Genomic DNA, 22,054 nt, shown 5'->3' with positions numbered 1-22,054 from the left:
CTGAAAGGATCGGGCCCTGCATGTGCAACTGAGTTTTCCACAGAAGAAGCTAGAGATGGTTCCACTCTCAAAACCGAAGTTGTCCATTCTACTCTTCCGGTTGTGACGGACAGCAATGACTCCCCGGGAAATCTGCCAGTTATTCAAATTATGGAAAACAATTCTGATATTTTACCTGCAATTCCAGAACCTACAGTGACTCGAGTTCCTGCAGGAGAAATTCAGGTTCCTGAGTGTCAGCAGGAAACGCCAATCAAGGACAGTACTCCTCTTGAAGAAGTTATCCATGAGAATGTTGACACAGAAAGACTAGTGGATTGGCTTAATCCCTCAAAGGGAAATAACCTTGAAGAAGAAGAGACTTTAGCTGAAAAGATGAGTGTGGCGGACATGGATGTGCCGTCAGAAATATGGGAGCCTTTCGTTCCAGATGACAAAGACCTAGAATTCCAAACTCGCCCGGAATCCTTCCTCAAAGAACCTTGGACTGAAAACGTTACTACAGAGGAAGAAGAGATTAAAGATGAGAAGAGGATGGATTCCAAGACAAACCAGATTGTATTCAGTGAAGTGGTCATCGTGGAGAGCAATGGGCTGCAGGAGAAGGAGGTGCACGGAGTGGAGAGCATGGACGTCTCAGTGGAGCATGAAGTCAGAGTTATCAAAACGAACATGGTTGTTGATCAGGTAACCAATGTCCTTGAGATGAAAAATACTGAACCTGTGCAAGGAAATGCCACAAAAGAATCCATTCTAGAAGAACCGGAAACCTTCTATCAAGAAGGAGATTCCCTTTCCAAACATGCCTCAGCAGAAGTAGCGCCCAGAAAGCTTCCAGAAAATACTGATTGTACTCTGGCTGTATATGAGGCTGATTTAGCGTCCACTGATGACATGCCAGTCAAAATGTCAGCACAAGCCATAGCTCATAGAGTTCTAATTGAGTGCAAAACTGAAGAAACTGAAACTGTTCATATTCAAGAATCTGAAACAGAGCAGAAAGGATCAGGCCCTGCATGTGCAACTGAGTTTTCCACAGAAGAAGCTAGAGATGGTTCCACTCTCAAAACCGAAGTTGTCCATTCTACTCTTCCGGTTGTGACGGACAGCGATGACTCCCCGGGAAATCTGCCAGTTATTCAAATGATGGAAAACAATTCTGATATTTTATCTGCAATTCCAGAACCTACAGTGACTCGAGTTCCTGCCGGAGAAATTCAGGTTCCTGAGTGTCAGCAGGAAACGCCAATCAAGGACAGTACTCCTCTTGAAGAAGTTATCCATGAGAATGTTGACACAGAAAGACTAGTGGATTGGCTTAATCCCTCAAAGGGAAATAACCTTGAAGAAGAAGAGACTTCAGCTGAAAAGATGAGTGTGGCGGACATGGATGTGCCATCACAAATATGGGAGCCTTTCGTTCCAGATGACAAAGAATTCCAAACTCACCCGGAATCCTTCCTCAAAGAACCTTTGACTGAAAACGTTACTACAGAGGAAGAAGAGATTGCCATACCTGATAAGTCTTTTCCAATGACAGAACAACAAGAATACAATCCTGTTATCTATGCTTTCAACACTAATAATCAACACCTGATTGCTGAAGTGGTACCGGAGTCTGCCATCCATTCTCTCATTAATTATTTTGAAGGTATTGTCCCTGCTGAACCTTCTGTTGAAGCCAACGTATGTTGTCTTCAAGTTGTGGAAAAGACACTTAGTGCTACACATGTGATGCCTCTTTTTGGGGACTATGAGCATAGTGCCATCTTTAATGGTGACCCTCTACTTGACAATGTCATCTCGCCCAAAGAAGAGTCTGTTGCCGAAAAGGTTTTAGAAGCAGCAATTGATGCCATGTCTAATGAACTCATCATTGTCGCCGAAAGTTCTGATGAATAATCCAGCAGAAATGAACCCCCCAATGTACTATTCGAAGGACTCATGGAGTCCAGCCTTCAAGATCTTGAAAAGGTACAACTGGAGGATACCAGCCCTGAGGATTTGTTAATGGATTGCATTGAACAAAGGTTGAATCTTAAAGACACAAAAATGACTGAGGCAGCCGACCAGTTCCCTGAAATACCGAAACAATGTTCGCAAGACACTGTTAATATCTTCGTTGATGAATAGCTACAGGTCATGATTAACGGATATCAAGAGAATGTAACCCAAGAGACGTTGATGAGGATTCTAAAAAATTAAAAGAAGTACTGCTGATTTAATGTCTCCCACTGATGAGAAAACGTTAGAACCGAGTGCAAACCTTGTTGGAGAAGAATCACAAATTCCCAAGTGGATTACAGCGCATGCTGTGAATGACATTGAAGAAATAAACATTTCCACGGATGCTGCTGAAACCAAAAACACTTTTGTTCCTTTGGGTGATCCAGTAATGGAGATGGAGCCACTAGAGGGGGAACACCGGGCAATTGAACTCAATGAAATAGATAGTACTAAAGAATATGAACGCATTGAAGTGACAATGGAACATAGGGCATTACCGCTAGAATGTGAAGAACCAAACAATACATACACAGTCAACACTTTGGATGACAGTGAACAAAACGTGTCTGTTTTATTGAAGGGGATGCAGTCATGTTGACAACATCAACTGTGGAAGAGTCAGCATCAAATCTTGAAAGTGTTGAAACATCTTCATTCCTTGTCCTGTTATGATGAATGTGAAGCTAAATGAAGATGAGAAATAGCAAATACTTTATAATATAATCAAGCTATTCATTTGCTCCTGTTTTATGTCAGTTATGACGTTTACATTGTAGAATGTCTGATTTGCATTTTTAAACAATGATTTCTGTTTACATTAGAAAGGGCAGATAGCTCTCGATTATAATGTAGTGTCAGGCAATGTAGCAATTTTCAATAAAAATCTAAGAACTGTCGGTGAGATGGCTACTTTTTGTTGTTACTATTATTTTAACATTTCACATTATTTAAAATTGTGACAACTGTGCAATACATAAACGTGTGCTATTAAAGTCTGAATAGTTAACATCAACAACGTTAATGTAGTAACATTCACTCATTGGGGAAAACTTACAATATGTAAAGAGTCTTGCAATTACAACACAGGAAGGGACCAAATATTTCTGACATTTCTCAGAGCATATCGCCTAGGCATTGTTGAATATCAATGAGTGTGTGTGCGTGGAGGGGGGGCACGGGCATTAATAAAAGGGTGATTGTTGCCATGGGCCTGAGTAGGCAGAGGCATGGTTGGAATTGTGCTCCCATCTCAATGCTGCGATTAAACACACTCACTGCTTGCATATCAGCTTCACTTCTACTTCTACTTCTCAAAGGCAAATTCTTTGTGGCATATAGGAGCAAGCCGACACAGCGAAGAATCAAGACTCAGAGACGCTTGAGGAGCCAAAGAGTGTGCCTTTAGATCTTAAACTAGCAGCAGGACAAACTGATAACGACGATCAAAAGAGTCAACCAGAGGAGAAAAAAGAGGAGAGCGACCAGAATCCAGTTATGAACTTCTTCAAAACACTAGTAAGTGCAACATATCAAATAAATAATCATGGGTGTAAAGGTTATATAGTCAGAACCTGCATTTGATTTTGTTTTCCTCAAAATATGCTTCTAATCCATCCTACAATATTGAAGTAATTGCCTTAAATTCTATATATAAGGAATGGAAGAAGTAAAATAAGTAGAGGTGGAGGTGGAGGTGGAAGAAGTGATTTTTGAAGGCAACTTTATAAAGCTCCTAAATAACGTAATTAGGGAAAATGTATACTATTCAAACTATGCATTGCATTTTAGAAATTAATTAAATGTGTACTGCAATTTTCTTCTTCTCCATGAGTGCAGTGGCTTCGTGTATTCTTTCCCAGGGTAAATTGTTGGGTATAGGCCCCATTCCATATAAAATAAAGTAATAATCGTTTTGTTTAGAAATGTATCTGTCATGTTGACGGCGCGCGATGAAAGCAGTACAACGGGAAGCCATTGTGTCTTCCTCGTCTTTATCGTGCCTCTACTTGGAACAGTGCCTGTTTAAAGAGTTAGGATTGCCCCCAGCCCCCTTCTAATCAAGTCTCCCAACATGCGGCACTGTGGCGGCCATTGTTCCGGCCATAGTGTGAGCTCACAACGAAGGCCTGTGCTTCTGGAAGTTGAGATGTGTGAAGATAGAGCGAGGGCAGGCCTACGCCATCTCCACCAGACAATGGCTGTCCCAGTGACAGTGTATGTACTGTATGTGCTCTGTCCCTGGGCCTCTGTGTGGCTCAGTGTGGGGCTATCATAGCGGCCTATGTCTGCCTATCTGAAAAGGCTTCTGTTTTGTCCAAGTAATCATGTAATAATTCCAACCCATAGACATTCATGTTAAACATTTAATATTACAATGTACCTAATTTATTTCATTTTTTCTTAGAAATATGAAAGGATGCCTTGATATTTTATCAGAAGGTCATGACATTTACTTTTCTGCTATGTTTGCTTCTTTGCCTTTGTGTTTGTATGTGTGTGCGTATGATGTCAATTAACATGAGTGAAGATATATTTTTTCTTGTAATACAGGTGACTCCTACTAAATCGCAAAAAAAGGAAACAGCTACCCCTGATGTTACAAAAGATCAGGTGATCACAATACACCCAGATAAAACATAAATAGCCCCACACGTAAAGTCATCACTATGCCTTTGGCCACACATTTTGGGAAAATATAAAATAAAAATAACATGGAAAATGAAATTGACTTCCAGCACCAAACCGACTTCCAAACCGACTTCCAGCACACAGAGGACATTTCCCTCTACATTCCTATGTTTTAAAATAGTTCAGTAAATGACCGATGCTTGCTTTTTCCTACCACATTGAGTTATGGCGCACCCTCCAACCAATGATGTTTCTTTCTAATTTTGTATTCATTAATTTGTCCCACTAACCGCTTATTTTTTTTTGATGTGGAACAGCCCCCGAAGGAGACTCCGCCAACAGTAGCCTCTACAACTGTGAGCACTCAGTGTATTACATTGATTATGTTGCATTAGGTTGTACAGCCTTTCATTATGAATTAACATGAAGATGCTTCTGCCACTTGGATCAACTCACTTATATCTTGCCACATAATAAACACATTCCTTTATTTGCTATATTTTCAATTTCCCCCAGTGCTGGGGGAAAGTATTTTTTGGAAAAGCATCCCCCTGTGAGCAACAATAAAATAAAGATATGATTCCTCCCTCCAATGCTGTAGGTCGCACAAGTACCTGAGCCTCCGGCTGCAGCCAAAGGAATGTCTATCCCACCTCCCCCTCCTCCAGAACCGCCTAAAATGGAAATTAAAGGGGGGCTAGCCGCCCAGCAACAGAAACCCACACCAAAGGAAGGGGCGAAGGCCTCTGCAAAGCAGCCAGATGCCGCAAAGGGCAAATCGGCTAAGGAGACACTGAGCAGCTTTTTCCGTTCAAAGGTAAAGATGGGAGCGAGATATAGACACATATACCATTATTAGTTTGGATCGATAACTATAATAATTTCTAAAGAGAATTGTGTCCCTATGTGTGTTCCATGATAACATATTTATGTAATGTATGTAAAAATTTGAGGCATCTAAACCCAAGAGTGCCCCGTCAAGTGGAGCCAATGCCCCAGCCAAGACAGATGCAGTGGTACAGTTGATTCTCATTAGTCTCCTAATATCCCACTGACTGCTAGCTTCCCCTCAGACACTGCATCTAACAACATTAAACTCACATTGCTCTCACCCGGAAGAGGCAAGAACTGCACAAATGACTGTTTTCAAATAAGAATTACATGGGTAGCCATCTGTCAGTGTCATCAAATGCAATTACATTGACTTTAACAATCTTTATGAATGGCCGGGTAAGGATATGGAAATACATCCATTCCTCGATTCCCTCTGAGGTCCAGTGAGGACAATCGGCATCGATCACAATCTCTTAAACTAGACAAAATGTGACATTCTAACATTCTAAATGGCATTAAATCACTTTCTGGCAGGAAATCCAGGAAGTGTTGCAACAAGTTGATCAAGTGCAGGTAAAGAGGAGAATAACATACAGTATTTCTTTCTAAGGAAAACTTTTCTTTTAACTTGAAGGTAAATAGACATCGCTGAAAATATTTAATAATAATATCTTCTTGCATAGTGCATTTGCACAACAACCAAATTTTAATTTGATTTATTTCCGAATGTGTAGCATGGTAAACGTAACTAAGCATAAAAGCCATCTAATGGAATAAAATATGGCACATATCTAGAAATACAGAAAACTATTTAGCATTCTACATTTACCTTAATATAAAATCAGTTTTGTTCTCCAGGACACTGTGCCGGACGAGCCTGAACCTGTTTTAGAAGTCAAGGTAACCAGCGTAGCACAATCAGGGGATGAATGATCCTTCTTAGAAGATATCCTTGGCCCTGTGATATACCCTTTTTTAAATGGTCAATAATATAGATCAGTTTAAAGTCTCTGTGACTCCTGTAGTCTATCATTAACTATACTACACTAATTTTGACATCCTAAGCAATAAACCCCTTAAAAAATGTCTTGCCAGGAAACAGTGGAGTGCTTGCCACAACCAGTTGTTGAGGTGCAGGTAAATCACACGAGAATAATATCATTTAGGCCCTGTGAGGCTTTTCTCCAATAATATTCATCCTACTTAGATTGTGTTGACTAGAGGCAGAGCTGTTACACTTGAAGGAATCCATTTTGCTCCAGTAGTTTTGTATTGACAGAAAGGTGTGGCTATTTCAATGGATTGCCAACTGGAGCAAATGTGAATCCCAAGCGATGTCATGTCCAGAACAGCTCAGCGTGTTCACTTCTTTCCCCTTCTTGCCTTAATTAATATCACATAAGCTACTTCTTGTAATATTAATAAGCATCAGAAAGCTATGTTGTTGTTTGTTTGTTGCCCACATCTATATGTCTGCAAATCGTTTACTTCTCTGCAGACAGTAGAGGAGGTGGTCCCAGAGCCTGTTGTTGTAGAAGTAGAGGTAAACCTTTGGGAGCATCTGTCCCGACTTCTTCGATAAACCCCTGTATTGATTATTTTGCTGCTCTGCATGACGCAAGGGTCGTTCCTACTTCATACCGGGATTCATCCATCCTCTTCTCATTTTTTCTTCTGTGGTGTTTTGGTTCATTTGGCCTTCCTTCATCCTTCCAATCGTTCTGGCAGGTGGCGGCTGGGCAAACTACTGGCTGATTCGGCAGGCATAAACTGTAGCTATAACTCAAGTTTTAGCTTTTTACTCAATATCGTCTTCTCTTTCAACTCATTGAAGAAGGCTGACGCCTCCAAGACCACCACGCTGGAGGCGGATGTGAAGCCACAGGCGGCAGCCCCCCTGCCGGACGACAAGAAACCTGCAGCAAAGTCCCCCTTCTTTTCCTTCTTCAAGCCCAAGGTACTAATGATTCAAATGAATCAATGTTAAATCAATGATGCAGTGAGCATTGAAAATGCAGGTGTTGACGTTATGAGATGCAGAATAACATGAGCATTGTGGTGATTGGAGGTACTGGTAAACCAAATGGCAGCTAAAGTCCAATCCGCCTCCACGAGCGGAGTTCGGCTCCTCAGGAGAACTGCCGGAGGGGTAAATATAGTGAGATGATGGCTGGGAGCCTGGGGCTACTGTTTGTTTAACCAGTGATTTAATCAGACGTACGCTCAGACGTCGTGTTTCGTTCTGTTTTCCATGTGACGGGGAAATGCAAACGCATGCTGTCTAAAACCTAGCTGTTGTGTCTAAACAAACGTTGTCACTATACGCTTTAAGAGTGATATAATCTCATCTGCGTGGCTTTCGAGGTCCCCCCCCCCCCCCCCCCCTGTGCTGTCGGTGTCCTAACCAGACGTCCCAGATGTTTGTGTCCCAAAGTTTGTCACCCTGTACGTTGCTCCGATAGCTGTACCGCTCTGTAGGTGCGATTCTTAATTGGTTTGACGACACATTCAGGCTGCAGAGCCCAAGAAGGAGACTGCTGCACCCCCTGCAGCCATGGAGGCAGCCCAAAATACCAAGGCCAAGGAGGAGCCTAAAGCTGCCACCAAAACGGCAGAGGCCTCTGTAGAAAACAAGGCCCCCTCAGAAGCTGCTCAGGGTGGAGACGAATCCGCCAAAGCCCCCAAAAAGTTAGAGAAGAGGAACTCCATTAACTTGTTCTTCAAGACCCTGGTAGGGAACTTTGCTTTTGTCTTTCAGCTCCTATGATCAGGAACACAAGACGGAACTAGGAATAAACTTAAGAAAATAATATGTAATAGAAAAATGGAAAAATGTAATTGTTTACTGATACTGATTTATCAGTAAATAATAAAAATGTCTATTATGTCTATTAACTAACTATTATTTTATTAAGTTTATACATATTGCCACAAATGGGTTACACTTATACACGCGGCGACTGAAAAAGCATTTCAATTATCATCATGGAACCATCCTGATCTTGTAAGTTCACATCATCACAGCCTATCCCAAAAAGGCTAAGATAGGACTAATCATTGGTAGGGGAAGGGGGTTTCATTGACCAACAAGGAGTGCGACAGGCTCCCCCACTGGGAGGTCTGGCAGCTTCCGGCACCATGTTGTGTCATCCATATAGATAATCTTCAAGTCAAGCCACCATTATAATGCAAATGGTTCAGAGTAGTGTGCTTTGACTAGATTGTTATCAGCTCATGGAAATCATGTGACACCTGCATTTATCTATTATTGTGAGTATTGAATTGTTTGTTTGTGTATTTGTATGAACATGCATGGTTAGATATGCATTGATTGAATTTAATTTTCCTATGTAGGGGAAGATATTATGATTCTGTTTGATTCAATACTTTTGTTAGCAATGGCAGATTATTTCCTGCAGATATTTTTCTTTCCACTAGATGGTGAGCTCAGTCGCTTGTATCATAACACATAAAACCACCACTGGTATGAGGAAATGACAGTTTCACATTTGGCTCTAATTCAAGAGCACACACACACACACACACACACACACACACACACACACACACACACACACACACACACACACACACACACACACACACACACACACACACACACACACACACACACACACACACACACACACACACGTAGACAGTGTGTGAATGTGAAAAAAAATTGCGAAGTCAACAAAATACCTAAATGCTGTAGAACTGTTGAAAAGTAGATCTATCTAGTGACCCATGAAGATACTGCAGATATTGAATACTGTACATATGTATTTGCAGAGCCAGAAACGCAACTCTTTAGATGCTGGGGTCCAGACAGAGTCAGCGGCTGCCGCTCCTGCCTCAGAGAAGACCAAATGAAATGAGAGACGACACTGATGACATCACTGATTGGGCTCTGTGTTTTCACTCTTCTGAAACCATTTGAAAACCGAATCCGTTAACAGCAATTATTCTGTGTCTCACAAATACACTATGGAAACGAAAGTGATTGAAAGAATACAAGCAAGTGAATTTGTTGTATGAAATAGTAAAAGTAAAAGCAGAGTGCAGATTGTTGACTGTCTGGAGATTTGATGTTGTTGAAGGATCACGTGTTCATTAAGGACACACTCACAGAACTGAGTCTATTGAAATCTGTATTCTTTGTTAAATCAGTGTATACGACTGAAGTATGAGTATCGGAATTTCTCACCTGGCTGCTGTAAAATGCGACTTATCTGAATTGATTGTGGTAGCTTAACCATTTAACAAATCGAATGATCTTAATCGTATACAACAATTAACTTTCCGCTATTCAGTTATTCCTTTGCATCAATAAGCATTTTTAAACCCTTTATATATTTTTTCTTTGTATATTTTCTTGCTTTCGAGGTGAATGTCCTTACTGCAGATATATCCTGCTAAAATGACTTAAGATAAGCCGAATGACAGCTGTCAGGTCCGCACTCTGATGTTACAGAGCACTTCGATATTAGGTAATACTTGTTTATATAAGTGTTTGTATGTTAACAGCAATGCAGTTCCCTAATGGCACGACATTACAATCTTTACTGTTCTTTTTGGAATCGATGGAAGGTAGATCGGTTTTTAAAAGTTTATAAGACAAAAAACAGGTACATTTTGCATTGCTGCAGCTTGATTTGATTGCACCTCTTTTATTCATATAACTTAAAAGTTATCAGGGTCTGCGAACACGTGTGATAATAACATGAAATCTGTCTTTATGAGAGGCTTATTTCCTTAACTTGCACTATATCTTCAAGGTAATAAATATGTTTATATGATGTGCCCTGTCAAGTTTTTAAAGTATTCAAGACTGCAATGAAGATGATGGGAATTTCAATTGTTGCAACCTAAACCACTGACAGTACAGAACAACATTTGAATTATTCAAACATTCATAACATATCCCACACACACATACAAACAATACAGCATTCAGATGTTTACATCTTGAGAGCGTCAGGAGGCCCTGGATAAAGCCTCCGTCTGGGCCCCACCCATGCAGAGAATGCTCTCATACTATTTTGAAATGCCTGGGAAAAACCGCCCGCCAAATGTAATGTATTAAAATAGTTCTGTGAACATATTTTTGAATAAGGAAAAACCCAGTGAATTACAACTGTGCCAAAGCAATATGATGACCATAAATATCTCATAAAAAAACCTCTCCTATTTCCTGTTCAGTTGGTCATAATGAGTCACGGGTCACACCATTTCAAAGAAATGCAGAACCCACGTTGTCATACAATCCTTAGATTTGTAGGAGGACAGAGTTGTTAATTATAGGAACCAAAAAAGATAGCAGGTGGTTCTGTGTGGAACGTGGAAGTACTGTCGAGTGCCACTGCACAGAACAACAGAAATGTCATACTTCTGTGGGACTTCAATAGTTCAATGTTGTATGCTATTTATGTGATGGGTAACATGTTTGCTTGAAAAATAGAATGTGTTGATGCGGTGGTTTATTTTCTTCTAGTGGCACTGGTGAGCCATCGAACCAAAGTCATAACTGATGTACCTGCATTGTTATCAATCTGAACCATTCTTATACATTAAGCTCAAATTGAAATGATATATACAACAATGTATAGTATATTTTATACATATGAATGAATGCTCATGACTAAAAGTTAAATTATAAAAGGATCCGAGGTCACAGTCGCTTTTTTAACATTTAGAGAGCTTTAGTTTTGTAGGAAGACATCATGTTTATTGCCCAGTATATAGATTATAATAGTTATGGCGAATGTGATGGGCTTTAGTATTCTATTTCTTTGTGTTCATGTTGTATTTACCCAAGAACATGCAGCAGCCTTTTTTTTTTCTGTATTTTGTATGTCCTAGTGCCAGGACATACAAAATACAATAACTGCGTATGTGAAAGGAAAATATGATAATAAGAATACACACGTAAAACAATAAACAGACAAGCAGCCTCTTTAAGGTTGCCATCGATAAATAGTGCAGTTTAAAAAAGGTCCATGGGGGTTTCCTCAATGGCTGTTGGTGCAGTTCATCCCAGAGTAAGGAATGTGACTGTGTTATGTTGCGACCCACTCATGAGGGGCGATGGAGTGAGGGATCCCTGTTGTCAGCAATAATGTGTATCACTGCTGCGAGGTATCATGTAGTACTAGATAACACTCTGAGATATGGACCCTATGCAATCCGGCTCTTGGCATGTTTACGGTTCAATCAAGATGGTGACGAGGCCACAGGGACTGTTGCTTTGTTGGTGAATCAGCCGCTAGGGGGGATGGGCTACTTTCAAGTTGTGTGTGTGTGTGTGTGTGTGTGTGTGTGTGTGTGTGTGTGTGTGTGTGTGAGTAAGTGCATTACAGACACTGTGATACAAACACATTCAAATAAGGGAGAATCTTGAGAGGTGTGGGGAATTCCAATAATCTCTCCTGTCTGGTTTATTAAACTTCTCCTTAAATAACCAAAACATTGGAATAAGTAAACCATCGAAACAGTACCCTGATTTCAAAGTAAAGTGCATAAAACGCATAAACATATCTAGAGATGTGTTCTTATTTGTTTTTATATATATATTTAAAAACAGGTTAAGATACTTTAGAAATGTGAACAGGACCTTATAAATGAGGTAATCTGATCAAATCCTATTCAAGCTCAGAACATTAATAATAGGGTGTGATAAGAATGACGGGGAGTGGGTGGGAAAAGGACACTAAAAACAATCAGTGGCTTTCAGGAGTCATAGGAGGGTTTATAAAGGCAAGCAGTCTGTGAGTCTGGTGCGGAACAATGCAGTCAACTGCTTCTGACACATCAAGACAAAAACAAGTCAAAACACAAGAGGCCCCTCGCCCATATGTTGCTCCAAAACCATCAAGAGTATCTGACTAGCCTAGTACAAGATTATTCATTAGGACATTTGGATACAGGCTAAAAACTTCACAGTACACATGTTTTTTATTAATGTATTATAAGGATGATACTGTATTTTTTGGCAGCAGAAAGCCCATGCAAACCTTGACGGTTAGTCTTTGTGGAAAAACAGGTTTAGCTTATTGGTTGCACATACCATTAAGTTATCGAAGAAGGAGACCATTAAGGAACCAATGAAAGGTTGTAGAAGTATGTATCTCCTGGTGGGTTTTGACATTGATATACCTATCGACATACAACTTTTTCTTAAGTGCACATACAAAGCATATAGGTGAGCTTGAACAAATGCTTAATCTGGGGGCAGTCACATAATTCTCCTGAGAGGTCCTCAGGCTTCATCAGACTGGGAACAATAGGGCAGCCTGGAAGAGCGGGAATTCTTTGTGTCACATGTGGTGCTTTTGAATACAATTCTAAACTTTTTTGGTAATTATAGCAAGATCTGAGGGTGAGGTGAGACCAATCTGAATTAAATAACGGTGCATCAATGCTTTATTGATGCATTATTTGTGAAGCGTTACACAATAAAATTAATTTTAGGCTAATGTAATCAAGGCTAATTTAAATATGCAGATACTATTGTAGTCACTTACACATAGCTTTACTAAGAGTTAAAATTCTAATTGATGAAGCGTATAATTAAAGTAGACTGAAACCTATAACATAATGTAAATCTGCATATTTATGCAAATAATTTGAGTTGTATATATATATATATGTGTGCGTAAATATTAATTTTTTTGAGTGTGTGTGTTTGTTCGACTTATTACCTTGTGGCATTTCATAATTGCATTAGCGGGTATTTTTTCCTTTTTAATTGTCAGACCTTATGGATGACGATAAAAATACTTTTAGCATTCAGTGTGATATGAGTCTATTCTGCTCATGAAAAAGGGAAGTTGTTCTGAAATCATATCAGAATAGAATTGTGACAATACTAAACTTTGTACGTGTGTGTGTGTGTGTGTGTGTGTGTGTGCGTGCGTGCGTGTGTGTGGTGTGTGTGTGTGTGACTGTGTTCGCATGTGTGCGTGCGACGCGCGTGCGTGCCCATGCATGTGCTTGTGTGCATTTATTTACTGAGTTGATTGAAACAAATCTTGAATAGGTACAAATGCCCAATCATATCTTAACTTGGCAATTTTCAATATGCTTAAATATTTGACCGGTTTATCTGTCTGTTAATCAGAATCGGTTAATCCGAAATATCTGCTTTAACGATGGTGGCATACTTTTAGTTCTGATCAAATCTAGTGTCTATAACATGGACGATTACATGGGGATATCTACGGAAGAGGATAAGGGCCACACAATTCTGACTTTATTCTCAGAATTCTGAGATTAATGTCAGAATTCTGACTTTAATCTCAGAATTCTGACTTTAAACTCAGAATTTTGACATTAATCTCAGAATTCTGAGAAAAAAGTCAGAATTCTGATTTTAAAGTCAGAACTACGGGTCGGGTACCTGGGAGAGACGCTTTGCTTTATGCAGTAGGAGGAAGAAGAAGATGCCATTTCGTTAATGGAAGACCTAAAGGTGAGTGAAACTTGCACCAAAACAACACATGTTCCAGTTTCACTCACCTTTTGGTCTTCCATTAACGAAATGGGTTCTTCTTCTTCCTCCTACTGCATAAAGCAAAGCGTCTCTCCGAGAGAGGTTGGTCCATACAGGTACCCGTAGTTCTGACTTTAAAATCAGAATTCGGAGAAAAAACGTCAGAATTTTGACTTTAAAGGCACCCAGTGCAACTTTATGTAAACATTCAATGAAAAATAAACATTCAATTTCTAGTCTTTTTTACACGTAGTAAGTTTCAATAACTCCATACCATTACATATCGACAATCAAGGAGCAAAGATGAGACGTCGTTGTGTGGTGAGAACTGATAGAAAATCGAAAACAACAACAATCGCCGGTGGGGAGAAGCCATTTTTCCATTGACTGGAAGCCTGCTTTATTTATTGTAGGTTACAAAAAATAAAGAAAATGGCGGCATTGTTGTTGTTATCGATTTTGTATCAGTTCTCACCACACAACGACGTCTCATCTTTGCTGCTTAAATGTCGGTATGTAATGGTATGGAGTTATTGAAACTTACTACGTGTAAAAAAGACTAGAAATTTAATGTTTATTTTTAAGCCTCGAAAGTTGCACTGGGTGCCTTTAATCTCAGAATTCTGACTTTAAGGTCATAACTATTTTTTTTGGCTAGGGTTGAACCAAAAGGTGCTGATACGAGAACGTTATACATACTTCAACAGAATGTTAGGGTTTCTCTTTGCAACACCCCTCCTTGCTTCCATCGCCGTGTGAAGTGCTAGACAATCCCCAACCCCCCTCACCCGCTGGCTGCAAATGGTTGAGCCCGAACACGGGATTTGAAGAAATCCCATTTTCCGTATAATGGCATATATAAAATATAATATACCAAAATGTTAGATATGTGGCAGATGTCTTATTGTCCGCCGTTTTATACTACATTTTCATCGCAAAGGAGCCCTCATAGATGATTACAGGCATTATATTTATGGGAACTTCAATTCTTACCGACGACCAATTATTGACCAAAACCACGCGAGTCACATAAAAGTCATGCACATGGACATGCACAAACAACGCCATTATCCCACCACTCAATTGTATAAAGTATATACGATTCAATCGTATAAAGTTTATACGATTGAGTGGAAAGAAAAGATGAACGTTTGTACTATCAACGTACGCTTTCACAGTCACACGTGTGCTAAACTGATCATATTTTCTTTCGTGCCCACGTGACCCAGTTTAAGGAAAGTTTGCTTTGGTGCACGCGCTTCATCTTCCCCGAGACTCGCCGAGTGCGCGCACCAAAACGCAACAGCTGCACGACTTAAGAACTGAGAGGATTGATCTAAGAACCGAGACGATTTAACGATATTGATGACCACTGTCCGTCCAGCGTCGCCCGAGGAGGAAGCAACTCACGTAGATGGCGAGCTGGTGAGCGTTAGTCCCTGGTTTTTCAGTCTAAGTCTAAGTGTATCCCGGACATTCAGAGCTGGAAGGTGTTGTTGGTGAGTTTCAACACTTTGAGTTGAGACAACCGTGGCTAGCGACATGGTTATGGCTAGCTTACCATTCGTCTTAATGTATGGAAAACCTTAAGTCATAATGCATGGAAAACCTTACACAACCCTTCTTACAATGGAAACACGAATTGGCGACCTATTCATTATGCTGCACTTTATTGAGTGCATACGGCTTTAAGCAGTTGATTGTAGTCTTTATCTTTTGTAGGTGCGCTCTAATAAGTAGAGTAGGTTTTAAGCAGTAAGGTTGGATAACTTACTAGTGTTTTTTTCCTAGCAGGTTACTTCCTATTTTAAAGTGCACTCGGCTTTAATCAGTAGTCTTGATCGCCAATAGGTAACTTTAACTTTTGCCATCCTTTTCTTTTGTTATCACCCTCGTGATCTGCTATCGATTTTGATATTTTTTTAAACTTTCCTTTTTGTTCAAATTGACTAGCTGTGCTTATTATGTCTAATACATATGATCTATACATTTAAATTTGATTGAGATACAACCGAATAATGGTATAATAATGGTTAGAAAAGCACATCAGTAGCTGTTCATCAAGTAGTGGCCCAACTGGTTTTTACGACGAACGTCACCTCTAATCTATCTGAATAACGAGTTGTCAGGGGTGGATTCTTTAAGAGTAACATTTGTTATGGCTGAACTTCTTCTGAATAACGAGTAAACGATGAACTTCTCCCTGAATAACGAGTTGTTAAAGTTTAAGTTGTTAATCCGTTACAGAAAGGGTGCATGAGAAACCTTGAACTGTGGCTCATTAACATTATCAACAGCTGCCTGTGTTCACTTTAGTGGCATAACGTTACACCACGATAAAGTAACTTTACACGAATATGCTAAATGAGCCATGAGCATATTCAGTTTAGTGGAATTACATGATATCGACTATTTCAATGGTCGTCTCTATGTATATTTATTCAGATTTTGCAAAACACTTTTGTATCCAACCCCTGACTCAATTAGCTAATTGTACATTCACCACATTTCAAAGAAGGAAATAATTGGGTTTTTAATATATATATATATATATATATATATATATATATATATATATATATATATATATATATATATATATATATATATATATATTAGTTTTGGCTCTTGTTGATTTATTGGAGTTTGTGACAAGGCATATGCCTTAAGCCATTTAACTGTTGATCAAGTTACTCCGCTCTTGACAAGCATTGAGCATTGATAATCCTATTGAAGTTCTTCTTGGTTCTTCTTCTTCTAAAATGTTCAAGCCGTTCAGTATAGAAACGTATACTATATTGAAACATAATAGGTCGTATACCATCACCGTAAAATTTTTTCTCAACAATAACAAAACTTATGTCATTCCTAACTGTAGGTTTACCTTCCTTATGACCGTTTTCATGCAGGCCTAATGAGTGTAAAGTTGGATGTAATCTTTAAATACTGAGAGTAAACACTGACACCGTTAAGTTTGCATTGTATACTTTTAAAAGTATATTATATATTGGCAACCATCTACTATGTACAAAAAAAGATTAATCAAGCTGAAACATTGCTTTTGCTTTATCTGGTTCTATCAGCTTTTCAGTGGTTAACGCAGAGAGGAAATGAGTATACAAGTCGATTGCTAAAGGAGCATATTTCCTGTTTCAATGGAAAAACACTTAGCATGTGTCTAACATTTATCTATACACACATGTCTTTCTTCTCAATTATCACATTAATATTTGGTTCCACCAAGTCATTATTTTACGCTGCATATTTTAAAGGAAGCCTTTTTCCTTCCTGCAGGTTTCCAGTTCAGGATAGCCACAAGCACGATTGCACCATCAATAGAAGAAAATGCCCACTCACCCCTTACCAGCGTTTGCGGAGAGCCCAGATGGACTCAGCCAAGATGATATCAGCAGTCATGCCAACATGCCAGGGCCCCCTGGTTCTAGCATGACGCCTCACAGCCCAACATTAGAAAAAGCTGTGATGCAAACCAAACAATGTTTGCCAGTCTCCTGCATGTTCTGTGATGAGAGTTTTCATCAGCAGGCAGATCTCGGCCCCCATGTCCTAAGCCAACACCCCACCACACTTTTTGAACCATCTGTTCTATGCGTAGGGGCCAAGTTCCGCATCACGGAGGACAAAGAACGACCCGTGCTGTTTACCCCACCTAGGGATAAGGATGAAGCGCTCAGCTGCATTTTGTGTGGTCAGGTGTCCCGGGATGCTAGTGAGCTGGAGAACCACCTGCGGAAGCACAAGGACTACTTTACCTACTGCTGCACTGTATGTGGACGGCGTTTCAGAGAGCCCTGGTTCCTGAAGAACCACATGAAGATGCATGGAAGCAAGTCTGGAGCTAAAAAGGCCCAACACGACCTGGAGACCCCTAGCACAATCAATGGTGCTACTCAGGGTCTGAACACTCAGCCAGTAGTCACCCTTTATAAAATGTGCATGGTTTGTGGATTTTTCTTCCCTGATCACAAAAGTTTGGCTGAGCATAGTAAAGTACACAATCGAGACGGGGAGCCTGGTAGAGATAACATGGTGGCATTCCAGGGTGATGGCCCCAAGTCCCAGAATGAACAAGAAACTTTTCTTGAGAGTCTCACGCTAAGGCCACGCACTGTAGTACAGAACGTACAACCAGAAAGGTCATCCAAATGGATTCCCCAGCTAGACCCATTTAATACATATCAAGCTTGGCAACTAGCTACTAAGGGGAAGATAGCAGTTGGTCCAAATAATACAAAAGATTTGGGGTTGGATGTCAGCACGGACAATGAAGACGGCAACTCCGATAAAGAGGAGTTGGGTAATATATGGACTGAGAGTCAAGCAGACAAGTCCATAAAAGAGGGCCTGGCCAAAGAGCTGCAGCCCCAAAGGCAGAATACGGTTGGGACGCCATCTCCTGAACCAGACCACAGGTCTCTCATCCAAGGAGACAAATCAAGGCCAACCACATGTGAGGAATGCGGACGACATTTCAGGACCTATCACCAACTGGTCCTGCACTCGAGGGTCCACAAAAGGGAAAGGGAAGGGGGGAGCCCCAGTGCTGATGGGAAGTTATCCAAAGCAGGTACACTGGACCACACAGAGGAGGGCTTGGAGGATGGTTCTGAGGAGGCAGCCGTTTCAGAAGCCGTGGGGCCAGGTAAAATGGGGGCCGGTGTTGAAAATCCCTTTTACATGTATTTATTTGGTTTACATTTTAAAAACAATGAACAAAACGACCCTCACTGCATACAAAGTAAACTTGAAATGCTCTTTTCTTTTCATAGGGGAGTTCGGATTTGACAGATCAAAAGTCAGATCAAGGCAATGTAGTTACTGCTCCAAAACGTTCCGGTCAAGCTATTACCTCACTATTCACCTCAGGACCCACACAGGTATGTTAAGAAAAGGGAGGCAATGAAATGATGGCTAATGATTTCAACCCATTCCTGTTTTATATTTGAAGTGCTCTTTGTGTCTTGACCGGCTCGGGTCGTGAAATTTGTCTTAAACTAATACATATACTTATTTTGCAGGCGAAAAGCCATTTAAATGCAGGTACTGTGACTATGCAGCAGCACAGAAAACGTCACTGAAGTATCACCTTGATCGACGCCATAAAGAACAAATATTAAGGGAATTCCCAAGCAGACCTGTGTCTCCTGCGCCGTCGCCAACCGATAAAGAGTTTAGAGAGAATGGAAGGGCCCCAGTTAGAGCCAAACTGTGGGTGCCTGTGCCTAAACCATACTCCAATAGCAAACCAGAAAACATACTGGATGGTGATGTAGACAAGGTTCACAAACTGATGGGTCAAGTTAAAATACCAGTAGAGAAGGTAACTAATGGGCCTGATTCCAAAACTGCTGACGCATCAATCACTTGCCCAGTACCCATTAACTTGATGAAGAAGCCGGAGACGGAAGACGAAAGTTCTGATGCTCCATTGAACCTTTCTTTAAAGGTCACCATCAACATGCCGACAAGTTCTCAACACCAGAACGCATTGATTCCAAATTTCTGTACATCCTGCACATTCAAAACACTGTACCCCGAAGTTTTGGTGATGCATCAAAACCTTATTCATAAAGATCGGTCAGACATGACTAAAAAGAGCAGATCCAGTCTGAAACTCAAGCGCTTTACAGGCTGTCCCCCTGCCCTCGAAGGAAATGATGTCACTCCACTCTGTATGATGGACAGGAGACACCCCCGTCGAACCAGGTCCCCAACACCCCAGGCTGGCAAAGCGGATGACAAGACGCCCTCAGCGCCCCCAGTCGTTGCTCCCAAATGCTCCCCTATGCATGTACCCACACAGAAGGTGGACCCAGAGATGCAGAGATATGGGGCAAAGATGGAACAACAACAACTCAATCAGGAATCTTCTCGGTTTACAGAAGTGGAGAAGAAGTCCAGTAACAATAAACATGCAATGGACCCATACCATCCATCGGACAGAGTAGGGATTGGCGAGAGAAGTTATCCGGTGAGACCTGGGGTCATGTGGCACTCTAATGCGGCCAGGCTCTGTCTCTCAAGCCGCTTTGGGAGCCTCCCCCAGATGGACTTGGGTCAACCCTCGAACAAGAGACTCAAGTATTGCCTCCCGCCGGGCAGGGAGACTGACCCCGTTGAGAAGCATGACTTTAGGGTGCCAAACGTTGATGGAGCCAACCAACTGCTTGGCTTGAGGAGAACCATGACGTCATCCCAAAGTTCTTCTGCCGCCACTGTCTCTGAGGTCACGGGTCAATCAAAGTCTCTACCGGTGGGTGGAGGCAGCATGGATACCGACTGGAATATAATGAACATCCTGCGATCCTGTTCCCCGGCTGATTTAGCCACACTCTACCATGGTAACCCGGCATTCCCAAGCCATGGAGGGCAGGCCCATCCCAGAGCTGGTATGCAAGGACTTAAACTAAATATATTGAATAAAATGATTTCTAAGGCATCATAACGTTCACAATTTGATTGTCATTTTAACAATGTTTTTCTTCTGCTTTCTTTCTTTTAATCAGGAAGCAGAACTACTCACTACCAACATCTACCGAGTCTGCCCCATCTTCAGAGGCTCGAGCATCCTGCCAAATTCACTGGGGAACGTTATGGCAATGCGGACAAGAGTTAGTAATATATCACCAAGGTAAACTATTAAGGAAACTGCTGAACTAGACTAAATCCTATCTGGAATCTTTCTTGTTTCCAAGCTGCCTCGCTACAGTACACAACTTTAGTAATTTAACAAAGTCAAATCCATTTATTTTCTTCCATGTTTTTAAATGTGCAAATAAAGCATTGAGAAACTTAGGAGGGTTTGTATTCTAGGATTCGAGGCGGAAGGATGGTCTTATCTTTATTTCTTACCTTCACTTATTATTACTTAATTCTATTTTGTGTATAAGAAAGATCGTTTTTCACAAGCTATCTAGAACTCAGGCAATGTTTAAAGTAGATCATTTTTTCCTCTGAATGTTAAGACATGCATTACTTGTTTGAATACAAGGTTCCCTATGCCTATTGCCACTAGAACTCTACAACAACTGTGAAACTCCATTTCCATCATTACCTTTTTTTTAATGTGGGAGAGAATTTTGTTTAAAGCTTGTATTAGTATTTGCAATAGTTGGGTATTTTTATTTATGCTGTATGTCAGATCATTGTGCAGCACTCCAGCACTGTTCTTCCCCAAAGCACTGAATGGTTGGGGTTTATTATTATTTTGGTTCCAGTGGGTTACCAACAGGCTACAGCAAACTGTTAAAATGTTAGTTTATGTGGTCTACCTCAGTTCAGAGACTTGACACTGTTATTTTGTAAAGCTGTTCGTGCTTTCATGTCGACTGTTCAGTCGTCACTTACCCAGACGTTCTTTATCTGGGTAAGTGCCAGATGTTTATGTGTTGTCATTTGATGGGCTGATGTGTATCTTCCCCTGGAAAAAACGATACACTGTTGTGCCTCTTCAGCTGTGAATTCTGTACCAACTATCAGAGGGATTGATGTTTTTGGACCGATGTACAGTGCTTTTAAGTACTCGCCAATATTTTGCAACGTCTTGAAAGTATTACCGTCATGTGTTCAACAATTTTGTTTTCCTGATTGGTCCCTAATGATTTATTTTGGAAAGACTAATGGGCTGTCAATATGTACTCATGGAATTAATGACTCAAAACATTGTACACTGTGAAAGAGAAAAGTCTCAGGTTCAGCAAAACGTACTAACAAATTGGATGCATCTTTTGTGTTTTTCCAGTTTTCCAACAAATAAAGCCTTGTGTTAAGTTATTTGCCTCTTTGATTTGCCTTTCACATATATATGTACCCTAATGTTTACCCAAACTAGTGACACAATCCACCAGCTTTGTTGCTCAGGCAAACATTGCTAACACTTCATAATTAAAGGCTATCATTTAAAAAATAAATATATATATCAAAATGTAGTGGAAATTATAGCTCGTTACCGTTGTGGTAGGTTAAGAATCAAGTTTTCGTCGTTTGATGTGTGGTTGCATGCATATTCTGAACACTAGAGGGCAGTACTTTCAAAGGCTACAGTCACGATCAAATATAATGCCTTTCAATCAA

At 40.5% G+C, this 22,054-nt stretch overlaps 2 protein-coding genes across 20 annotated transcripts in view; both read left to right on the top strand.

Moving 5' to 3' along the window:
• Window positions 1-10,268, top strand: part of bcas1 (brain enriched myelin associated protein 1) — a 13,041-nt gene extending 2,773 nt beyond the window's left edge. For 2 of the 18 annotated variants that reach the window (XM_060047277.1, XM_060047285.1), the window contains exons 5-17: window positions 3,349-3,522; window positions 4,558-4,617; window positions 4,953-4,991; window positions 5,237-5,452; window positions 5,589-5,651; window positions 6,004-6,042; window positions 6,328-6,369; window positions 6,565-6,606; window positions 6,968-7,012; window positions 7,304-7,426; window positions 7,538-7,618; window positions 7,982-8,200; window positions 9,262-10,268. In XM_060047277.1, the coding sequence (XP_059903260.1) occupies window positions 3,349-3,522; window positions 4,558-4,617; window positions 4,953-4,991; window positions 5,237-5,452; window positions 5,589-5,651; window positions 6,004-6,042; window positions 6,328-6,369; window positions 6,565-6,606; window positions 6,968-7,012; window positions 7,304-7,426; window positions 7,538-7,618; window positions 7,982-8,200; window positions 9,262-9,342 (1,224 nt within the window). In that variant the 3' untranslated portion in view covers window positions 9,343-10,268. The remainder of the gene's footprint in view (window positions 1-3,348; window positions 3,523-4,557; window positions 4,618-4,952; window positions 4,992-5,236; window positions 5,453-5,588; window positions 5,652-6,003; window positions 6,043-6,327; window positions 6,370-6,564; window positions 6,607-6,967; window positions 7,013-7,303; window positions 7,427-7,537; window positions 7,619-7,981; window positions 8,201-9,261) is intronic. The other 16 variants (XM_060047291.1, XM_060047326.1, XM_060047300.1 and 13 more) reach the window with 16 other exon arrangements.
• A 4,951-nt stretch (window positions 10,269-15,219) lies between these two features.
• znf217 (zinc finger protein 217) lies at window positions 15,220-21,754 on the top strand. 2 transcript variants are annotated; one of them, XM_060047258.1, is made up of 5 exons: window positions 15,220-15,459; window positions 17,255-18,623; window positions 18,751-18,858; window positions 19,000-20,370; window positions 20,488-21,754. In XM_060047258.1, exons 2-5 carry the CDS (start codon window positions 17,306-17,308, stop codon window positions 20,595-20,597), a joined length of 2,907 nt encoding a protein of 968 aa, XP_059903241.1. In that variant the 5' UTR covers window positions 15,220-15,459; window positions 17,255-17,305; the 3' UTR covers window positions 20,598-21,754. The 2 variants fall into 2 exon arrangements, with proteins under 2 accessions (XP_059903241.1, XP_059903250.1); XM_060047267.1 differs by having other exon boundaries at window positions 15,222-15,385.
• The last annotated feature ends 300 nt before the right edge of the window (window positions 21,755-22,054 follow it).

The sequence above is a fragment of the Gadus macrocephalus genome, chromosome 1 (assembly GCF_031168955.1).
Source record: "Gadus macrocephalus chromosome 1, ASM3116895v1".
Taxonomy (NCBI): Eukaryota; Metazoa; Chordata; class Actinopteri; order Gadiformes; family Gadidae; genus Gadus; species Gadus macrocephalus.
This window is presented reverse-complemented; position numbering and strand designations above follow the sequence as displayed.